At 37.7% G+C, this 11,308-nt stretch overlaps 1 protein-coding gene across 1 annotated transcript; it reads right to left on the bottom strand.

Moving 5' to 3' along the window:
- Positions 1-9,551: 9,551 nt before the first annotated feature.
- Positions 9,552-11,044, bottom strand: LOC145125635 (uncharacterized). Its single transcript, XM_079061068.1, has 2 exons — positions 10,949-11,044; positions 9,552-10,247 (listed from the first exon to the last, which is right to left on the bottom strand). The coding sequence occupies exons 1-2, from the start codon at positions 11,010-11,012 to the stop codon at positions 9,646-9,648; spliced, it is 666 nt and encodes a 221-aa protein (XP_078917194.1). The 5' UTR covers positions 11,013-11,044; the 3' UTR covers positions 9,552-9,645.
- Positions 11,045-11,308: the final 264 nt, after the last annotated feature.

Here is an 11,308-nt window from a genome sequence, read left to right as displayed (position 1 = left end):
TTCATTGAACTTTTCAATGGCATGTTTCAATCTCGATTGTGCCCTTCAAGTTTTGTGACTGGGATGCCGAGGATCACAAAACAAGGTGTGAATAACCATGCAAATTCACTTGGTACCCTTAATATTATCACCTAATCAATGTGCCGGTTAACCACACACGCTCCACCGATCTATGATAAACATTAAGTCACCCTTCGTGATCCTTACTAGTCTAAGTTAGTGTGCCGGTTAACCACACACGCTCCACCAACGAGTTGGTAAGGTACAAAGTGTGAATTTCATGGGTTAGCACCATATTCACATTTTCCTAAAGTAACTAAGATTGGGAATTTATAAAAGGTTTAGTTACTTTATAATATTCATCATACTTTTAATGAGAATTTATAAGTCCTTGTCCTACCCGTTCGGCTAACGACCCTCCACCAGTCAAGCAAGTGGTGGGTGAGAGTGGACACCCATTAAGTTGCCATTTTATAGGCAACAACCTTATACCCACCTTATAGACTGGCTTCGTGAATGAGGCGTACTAGCGGTAAGACGACTTCGATCTTATACATATATATAATAATTAACCATAAATGTTATAAATAGTATAAGGGTTGAATTTTAACTTTTAAAACTCTAAGGGTTTGGAATTAAAGTATATTAAAGTGTGTGTAACTTTACAAATTCCAAAACTTGAGGACAAGTTTTGAAACTATTCAAAACTTTTTCATTTCATAACTTATGAATTAAAGGTTCATAAAAATGAAGACTCTTCATTTCCATGTAACCTATGTGTTTTAAGTGTGTGTTTAAAAGAAGTGACCTTTGGATATCCATAACTTGAGGCAAATTATGGACTCCATTAAAACACATAAATGATCAAGAATTAATCCTAAACAATTCAGAAAATAATTCCTATCATTTTCTAAATTCATAAGAACATGAACATGATCATCAAAGTTTCAAGAATTATATGAACACATACAAAGCATGAAATTTTGATATAAGCTATTGTAAATGGATTAGAACAACCATTACACCAACTAAAACAAGTTTTAAAACACCAAAACAGTTTAGGGTAATGTTTCTAGTCCATTTCCAGCAGCAAAAGTCGAAAATCTGCATTCTGAGGCTCCTACTCGCCGAGTGCACGAACCTACTCGGCGAGTAGGATGAGTTTACACATGAACTCGACGAGTCCCCCCATGGACTCGGCGAGTTCATCAGTCAGACAGCAAAAAAAATCGACTTTTTATCACTATTTTGCATCAAGTATCAAACAAACAAGCCTAGGCTCTGATACCACTGTTGGGTTTTGAGCATTCTAACACTTCCTAAGTGTACATGCAACCCTATTAAACCTTGGATCTATGTTTGTCTAAGATACATGCAAAATATTATTTTCCAAGGTTTATAACCTATCTAGCATGGCATGGGGTACTTTTAACCATAAAAGAACTAGATGAATTACATACCTTTTGTTGATTGTTGATTCCTTGGAGTTTGAGAGCCAAGCACCAATAATGTGAATGCCTCAAATGGAAATCACAAATCACCACAAACTTGGAAAATGTATGAGAGAGTATACTAACTCTTGATTTTGGCCACCACACTTACACACACACTAGTGTTTTTTTCATGCAACATAAGCTTGTTTATATAGTGTACATGGTTAGGGTGAAACCCTAATAACCCATGTCTTTTCCTGTTCCAAGGATCCATGGGTAAAAGCTCCATGGATCATCCATGGACTTCCATATAAGCTTAGCCCATTCCCAAATGAGTGTTAGCCCACACTATATAAATATAATAGCCCATGATTTAATTAGTCTTCCTTTTAATCACTAAATTAATTCATAATTAATTCAAGATTAAAACTAATTCAGTAACATGACTTTATATTAATATATTATAACTTATAATATATTAATAAATCGTAAGTATACAACTCTCATAAAATTATCCATAACTAGTTTGGGTGAAGTGCAACCCAAATGGACCATGTCGGGTCGGGTCAAGTATATACCAAATAAGTTATGGACTTAGACATCTTATCCAACAAGAAGGTGGTTGGATGTGTTAAAAGACTATGATTGCGAGATTCTATACCACCCAGGGAAGGCCAACGTAGTGGCCGATGCCTTGAGCCGAAAAATGGCAGGTTCCCCGATGGAGAGTGTGTGTTTGAGGATGACGATGATCTCTCCATTGTTGGAGATGATCAAAGAGGCTCAGGTTGAGGGAGTAAAGAAAGAGAATTGGAAGGTAGAGAGGATCCGAGGACAATATCCTCTGTTTGTTAAGGATAGTCGTGGCCTCTTGACGCAGTGTGGCCGGGTGTGGGTACCGGTGACCGGGGGAGTGAGACAGAAGATATTAGAGGAAGCGCATAAGTCCAAGTTCTCTATACATCCAGGAGCTACAAAAATGTATAGGGACTTGAAGCTGAGTTATTGGTGGCCATGCATGAAGCGGGAAATCGCTTGGTTTGTAGAGTGCTGCTTGACTTGCAGGAAGGTCAAGGCCGAGCATCAGCGGCCTCATGGTAAGGTCCATCCGCTACTCATTCCCATGTGGAAGTGGGAGGAGATCACGATGGACTTCATTCCGAAGTTTCCAAGGACGGAGAGGGGTGTGGATGTCATATGGCTGATTGTGGAGAGACTGACGAAGAGCGCCCATTTTATTCTGATATCAGAAAGTATATCCGCAGAGAAGTTGGCAGATATTTACGTGCGTGAGGTAGTGGCTAGACATGGGGTTCCTGTGTCGGTAGTCTCTGATCGTGATGTTCGGTTCACATCTAGGTTTTGGAAGAAATTCCACGAGGAGCTAGGCACTCAGCTACATTTTAGCACGACGTACCACCCCCAGACCGACGGTCAGAGTTAGAGAACGATCCAGGCACTGGAGGATATGTTGCGGGCATGCGTGTTGGATTGTGGAGGGAGTTGGGATACGTATCTCCCACTGGCAGAATTTTTGTACAATAACAGTTATCATGCCAGTATCGATCAGGCTCCGTTTGAGATGTTATATGGTCGGATGTGTAGGACCCCGCTTTGTTGGGATGAGGTTGGGCACCGGGTCATGGGGAGCACTGAGGTAGTGCTCAAGACGACCAAATTGATTCAGCAGGTGCGCGACCGATTGCAGGTCGCACAGAGCGGTCAGAAAAGCTATGCCGACCGACGACGATCAGATCTTGAGTTTCAGGCGGGGGATTTCGTGTTGCTGAAGGTTTCGCCCTGGAAAGGGATCATCAGGTTTCGGAAGTGGGGCAAACTGGGGACTCAGTATATAGGCCTGTTCAGGATCACGGCCCGGGTGGGCAAGGTGGCATATCGCTTGGATCTGCTAGAGGAGCTTAGCCAGATTCACAACACGTTCCATGTGTCGCAACTTCGGAAGTGTGTCAAAGATGAGGCTGTGGTTGTCTCATTGGGTGATATCCAGGTGGATGAGAGCTTGAATTACATCGAGAAGCCCGTTGCCATCTTGGATAGGAAGACGAAGGCTCTTCGTAATAAGGAAGTAAGACTGGTGAAAGTGCAATGGCAACATCGGAAGGGCTCCGAATGGATTTGGGAATCGGAAGAGGAGATGCGAGATCATTACCTCAATTTGTTTGAGTCAGCAGACTTCAAGGACGAAGTCTAGTTCAAGTGGGGGAGATTTGTAACACCTGTTTTGAATTGGAAAGGATTTAAGCATGGACTCGGCGAGTTGGGAGGTCAACTCTTCGAGTAGGGTCGTGAGATCATGAAACGCGGAACAGGACCGACTCGACGAGTCGAAGGTCAACTCCGTGAGTCCGAGCTGTTTAAAGAAAACCCTAAATTTTAGGTTTGCCCCCTATATAAACATCATTATCCGCCCTAGTAGCCTCCTTTAGCACCATAGAAGAACGTTTACGGCCGCACACCCTCTTGTGAGTGAATTAAGATCAATTGAGAGCTTATCCTTGAGATTTTGGGGAGGAATCCAAGTTTGAAGAGGAAGTATCAAGGGAGAAGTGTTAGATCAAGTATCTATTTCGTCTTAGGCATTAAATTGAGGTATGAATCTGTTGCCTTGAGCCTAGATTCTATTTGAGAATTGTGACCAACTTTAAGGAAATAGAAGCAACCTTGGATCTGGACCTATCACAAGGATATGGTTCCATATCTGGACCTCGTTAGGTCCCAAACATCATAAAGTTGCACCCCTTATTAAGCCCCTTTTCTCTCCATGCATGAAAACCTTGTTGGAAGGTTAGTTTTGGTGATTATGACTATGTGAGGCTTTGCATGCACGTAAAGTTTGCAACTTTATGTGTTATCCACACTAGTAGAGTATATATATGAAGTTTGGGGCCTTGAGTCCCACTGGAAGAGGCCGTAAACGTAATGGACTAATAGGGACTCGGCGAGTCGTGCAAGAGACTCGGCGAGTCGAGAGGGTTTCCTCGTTAACGGCCAAGGGTTTACGACCAAGGGTTTACGGCCAAGGGTTTACGGCCAAGGGTGTACGGTTGTAGTTTACGGACGTAAACACCAAGGAACTCGACGAGTCCCTCGGGTGACTCAGCGAGTCGATGAGTTAAGCAGGGAACCTGACGAGTGAATGATTGTACTCGACGAGTCAAGGTCAATATGGACTGTTGACCTTGACTATAGACTTTAACTTTTACCCTCGGGGTATTTATGGGGTTAGGCTGAGTTATTTACTCATTGATTATAGGCAGTTGGGAAGACCAGCATAGGGTATACCTGAATTTAGTTGTCGATTCAGCTTTGTGAGGTGAGTTTTCTCACCATACCAATGGTTCTAAGGCACCAAGGTCGGCCCATTGTGTGATAGTTGGTTTACTTGTTATGTAGACGTGTGATATGTATGTGTGCATGATATGTGGTAGAGATAGCCTTCGTGGCTAACGGTAGAGATAGCCTTATGGCTAATGGTAGAGATGGCCTTATGGCTAATGGTAGAGACAACCTTTATGGCTGGTGGTAGAGATAGCCTTTGTGGCTAACGGTAGAGATAGCTTCATGGCTAATTGACATGTGATAAGTGGTAGAGGTAGCTTTATAGCTAATGTGATATGTGGTTTGTGTGGGGTATGCTCTAGGGACTCACTAAGCTTTCAGCTTACCGTTTGTGGATTTGTTTCAGGTCCATCGGAGCCCAAGGGCAAAGGCAAGGAGTAATGATGCGGCGTGCACTCTATCTCTCTTTTCCGATCTGGTTTGGGGGACACTATGATGTTTTGAAAATAATAATGTTGTAATGTTTGTGGTTTTGAAAACAATTTTTGGAATCTTTATGTTTTATGAAAAATGGTTGACTAATTAAAAATTAAAAATTTATTTGTAAAATTTGGGTCGTTACAGTAAATCTTTTGAATCGGAAAAGAACAATTCAAAATTTTTGAAAAAGACGAGTAAACCAAAAAATGATTGATTGTATCCTACTTTGATACCAAATGTAGTGAGTTTTAATCGAGTATTAAGAACGAAATCAAGAACTAAATGCGATAAGAACAAAGATGTGAATATAATCTATTTGACTCTTTAATTCCATCAGAATGAATATAGGAGTACAGAAAGAGTAAAGTTCTCACCCTTACAAAATACATCGACTCCTATACCAACCCCTATTTGTAGAGGGTAATAGACACGTACAAAAAACACATAAGGACTAAACGTTCGAGCTTCATCCTCTAAAATGCCTTACATAATACATACATTCAAAATACATGACTTCGACATCGACACTACCCATACCTAAAAGTCCTTCGACACCTCACTACATACTTCGACCCTTACACAGTCTTTAATAATTTTCCCTCTAAAAGCAAAGATGACATAATTTTATTAAAGACTGAAATTTAGTCTGTAATAAGTTTCCCTCCAAAGTCAAATTTGGTGCTAGTTTATCCCATACTGAAATTTACTCCATAATTTGTTTCATTCCCAATAGTATTTGCAACTGATTCATTAGTCTCCGATATATGATATTCGTGACTAAGTAATCAATCCCGAATAGTTAAATTCAGTTTTTAATAAGTTTCCATCCAAAGTATAGTACTTAATAAATAATGTACTTCTATAAGAGAGTCACATTCAGTCTCTAATAAATAATGTACAAAATCAAACTGGCACAATTTTATCAGGGACTGAAATTCAGTTGCTAATAAGTTCCCCCACCCCCCCCCCCTATTAAAAATTGGTACTAGTTTATTGGAGACTAGTCCGTAATATGCTTTGCTCCAAATATAAAATGACGTAACGTATGAGAGACTGCATTTTCAGTCTCAAATAAGCATGGCCGGTCACTAACAATCCACACATTAAAATGAGTTCGTGTGGCTATTCATCATACCCACGTGCATGGTATCTAATTCTAAGTCTCACATGGTATCTAATATTGGTTAATCAATCTCTAACATTTTAGTGACATATGGGCTATTCATCAAACCTACATGCATGGTATCTAATTCTAAGTCTCACATGGTATGAAAGATTGGTTAATCAAACATTTTAGTGACATATGACCATTTTTCTTGTAGTGTAAGTAAACGTTCAACCGGTATGTAAAAGTTAACCATTCTATATAAGAGTATCCACAATAAAAAGTTTAACAAAAAAGATAAATGAGGTGGAATATATGGTTGGGTGGGATTAAATTCAATTACAAAGATATGACATGTTAGCGTTCAATGACAATTGAACTAATAATTAGGAAAAAAAAGACTTTTTGATGGATATATATATATATATATATATATATATATATATATATATATATATATATATATATATATAAATATATATATATATATATATATATAGGTTCAGGTGTTTTAAGTAAGTATTGTGTTATTGTATGCATAAATGTGGGTCAATAAAAATTTAAAATAAAAATAAATAATTAAATAAATAAATAAGGGTAAATAGGTAATTTGATAATTACTTTCCACAAATAATATCCTATAATTATGGTAACCATTGACTTCAGCTACTAGGCTTTTTAAAACCACTGTAACCCTAATCAAACCATCTCCAGCCGTCACCTCCATCCTTATGCCTCCCACCACCGGCCGCCACCCTACCCTCTCCCTCTCTCGATTCCAGTCGCACGCAAAACACACACACAATCCACCCACACCCATTTCATTTTCACTTTCACACACTCCTTTTGTAAAACGTAACTTCTCTTTCCCCAATTTACCCCTACATTCAATCTCTCATGGCGGAGGATCGGAGACGCCATGAACAACCTACTAACTCCGGTAGAAGGAGCTTGAAGAGGAAGCTGGAGGACGAATTAATCGTAGATCATAAGTTTTCTTTTACAGACGCCGTTTCTCAACAAGATCTATTATATGAAATTCATGCTCAGGTTGAAGTACTCGATTCTACTTTCTCATCGAGTGAAGCAGATCGTGCCCTAGTCAAATGCTCACTTCACGCCCTCTCCGAGTTCGCAAAGAACGGTTTGGATTTTTCTTATTGAGTTTTGTTTTTCAACTTTACGCAACGTAATTTGATTTGATTTCGTTTGTGAACTTGATCGTCGAAGCTGGTGCTGTTCCAGCCCTAGTACGGCATCTTCAAGCGCCACAGTCACCAAAAGAGGTTGTTACTGGCACAATACCGTATGAACATGAGGTGGAAAAAGGAAGTGCTTTTACTCTCGGACTTATTGCAATTAAGGTAGGTACTCATTTGAATTGCATAACCTTGTCAATTAAAATAAAGGAGAATCAAAAAGATTATATTTGATAAAATTACTGTTATTAATGGCGATAGATTGTTTCCTCTTGAATCCGTTCACAAACAATTTCTGAACACTTTCAAAAACCTTCCCAATGTTTTAACAGCCTGAGCATCAACAATGCATAGTGGATGCTGGAGCCTTACCTCGTCTGGTTGGTCTTCTTAAGAGACACCTGGATGGCCAAAGTTCTCGAGCGCTGAATGGTGCCATAAGGAAAGCAGCTGATGCAATCACCAACCTTGCTCATGAAAATTGCAGCATCAAGACCCTTGTTAGGTCTGTTTCCCTCCATCTTTTTCAGATGTTATTCATGTATTTTAGTACCTTTAGTTCATCACATTTTTTCATGTTTAGGGTTGAAGGTGGCATTCCTCCACTTGTTGAATTGTTAGAATCCAGTGATGCTAAAGTGCAAAGAGTTGCAGCGGGGGCCTTGCGTACACTAGCTTTCAAAAATGATGAAAACAAAAACCAGGTTGATGCTTTTATAATTTAGTGAAGCTTTTTTTTGGGATCAAGAACTAAATTTTGTCTAATATATCAATGAAATATTTGCAGATAGTGGAATGTAATGCTCTGCCCACCCTTGTTCTAATGCTTCATTCAGAAGATGCTGCTATACACTATGAAGCTGTTAGTTTATGTACCATTTCTTAAATACCAATTAGTGTGTATACATCTATTGCATTAGATATTTCAGTATGTTTGACTTTCTTTTGACTTTGGAAAGATGTAAAGGAAATGGCCAAAAAGATCAACGATTTATGTGGTAAGCTAATTCTATCGGAATAGAATCACGAATTCAAATTCTATCGGAATGGAAACACGAATTCTAATTCTGTTGGAATGGAATATGGATTTTTTTCTCATTGATTATACATGTTCTACAATTTTTGGTTATTGGTTTTGGTGCAGTCAACAAGTCCGCTTATTCAAAGGAATATAGTTTTTTATTTATCATTTGCTAATGCGTTATTGGATTCTAAACTACAATTGGATTTGTTTTCACAGAAGTTGATGCTTGAAGAAGTTGATGCTTGAAGAACGGTCAACAAAATTAAAAGTGTTTCTTAGCAACATTATTCTTTTAGAATGAATTAGTGTATTTGTTAGATTTTGATGTTTTTTTTTCCCGATTTGAAAGTTTTTTAGTTTTATTTTTTAACAATAAATGTAATTCTTAACAATTGTTACATGCATTCTATAATAAATAATGTAATTTTTGTTTTAATTCTTCAATTGCTGGTTCGAGAAGTTGTTATTCTACAAGAAATTTTTAAAGTCATGATCAAGAAAATTTGTTATTCTAGAATATTATTGTTTTTGAACATATTCAAACAAATTCTGTCAGAATGTCCGAATTAAAAACCTTATAATTCGTAAAAATCGGATTTTTAAAATTAATAGAATCTATGATCCCTTAAAATATGCAAATTTCTTTTATTAAATATGTATTAATTGACTAAAATACCCTTCTACTTAAATTGGATGGTAGTTTTCAATTATTTTTAATTCAATAATATGTATTAATCACTTTCTTAAAATAAGTAAAATGATTGGCCCACATTTATGCATACAATAACACAATAATTACTTTTAATAGAATAACCTAAGCCTATATATATATATATATATATATATATATATATATATATATATATATATATATATATATATATATATATATATTATAAGTGTTACATTGAAGCTTTGTACAGTTTAACAAATTATACAAAAAAAAATATTATAAAATTACATAAAAAGCAATGATGTTAAAATTTATTAACACAATGAATGCCCTGATAACTTAAATTGCACTTCTACAACAAGCATTACACTTCAGAAAATGCTTAGGAGTTAGGAAGCATTTTCTACTTATTTGTACTCATAGAAATCTTGCTAATTAAAGGATGTAGCTCTTTTTCGGTTTAGATTTTTGACCCCGCAGGCCTGCATGCAAGTGAAATAATCTTCGATATGGTGACATGGCTTATCGCCACCAGCAGGAGGCGGAGACCCGCCACCAGCAGCTGGAGGTGATGATCCGCCACCGCCACCGCCACCGGCAGCAGGAGGTGATGATCCGCCACCAGCAGGAGGTGATGATCCGCCACCACCGCCACCGGCAGCAGGAGGTGATGCTCCGCCACCACCGCCACCGGCAGCAGGAGGTGATGATCCACCGGTACCGGCACCAGGAGGTGATGATCCACCGCCACCGGCACCAGGAGGTGATGATCCGCCACCGCCACCGGCAGCAGGAGGTGGTTTTGAACCGTCTCCAGGAGCTATGGATCCGGGAGGAGCTGGTACGGAATTTTTTGGAGGTTTCTTCGCACAGTCAAAGTAGCAGAAGCAACCAGATTTCCCTTCACGCGAGTGACAAGCTCCGTGGATTGCTTTCTCCCATTCAATGCATTTTTTATCACATTTGTTGTTATCACACTTTCCAGTCCACGTTTGGCTCATATGTTCACAAAATTTTACGGCAGTCGCGATTTCTTTTGAATGCATGCAAAATTGAGTTAATTAATCCGAGTATTAAGATAATAAATAGTGAAGTAAAAGGTAGTACTAACTGATATATTTAAACGATGTGTTGTTAGTTACTTAACAAATATTCTCATTTTTATAAATAACGATAATCACTTATACATAAATGTTTCGTATTCTGCATGTTTGCAAGGATAACAAATTACATGCAGTATTTAATCTTAGTGATCATATAAACGAATTAATCGCTTACTATTTAATCGGTAAAACAAAAACCCTACAAGAAAACCTAATTATTGAATTTTGTTACTGCAAGTCTCTCGTTAGAGTAATTTATCAGAAGTTTGAGGGGATAGAATTTCCCGAAAATTGAAAGGTACGCTATTTTGATTCTCTACCATTAATGTCATCACATGTATGTAACTTCCCTTATTTATATAACTTCAAAATCTCCCTACTGAAGAAAACCAAGTAGAAAAAAAAAAATCAAAATTAAATATACTCCTACAATTTTATCTATTTATCCTCCTATCCATGCTAAACTGCGACAAGTGCATTAAAATATTATTAAGAGAAATTAAATGCCATACACATGAGTAGGAGGATGGTAGAAAGAAATTGTAAAAAGATATTTAATTTCTATTACCAAAAAATTTTGGTTGAAGCATAAATGAAAGTAAAATGGTCGTAAATTAGTTAGATTAAGCACCTGAGATACCAAGAGCGAAAATAAGAGGAAGGAATACAAACAAAAAAGTTGGTTGTTTAGACATATTGACTTATGAGTAAGCTGAGAACACTCGCTACCAGTTGCGTGAAAGTAGAAGCCGGGTAATGGGGATTATTTATAGAACGAACAAGCTTCACCAAATACGTGTTGAAGATGAGCACAAATCTGGATTAAACGAATCAGCAAAATATATATATCAAAAGCTCCACAAATGCTTTCGGTGCATTGTTTATATTAACAAAAAAAGATTGGCTCGTATTTTAATTTTGAATTTATAAATTGAATAATGTTTCAAGATTTATGATTTTAAATCGTAAATAGATGGTCACATACTTATTT

This window comes from Lactuca virosa, chromosome 7, assembly GCF_052849685.1.
Source record: "Lactuca virosa cultivar CGN04683 chromosome 7, Lactuca_virosa_CGN04683_v6, whole genome shotgun sequence".
Taxonomy (NCBI): Eukaryota; Viridiplantae; Streptophyta; class Magnoliopsida; order Asterales; family Asteraceae; genus Lactuca; species Lactuca virosa.
Note: the sequence above shows the minus strand (reverse complement) of the source record. Positions and strands in the feature narration are given on the sequence as shown.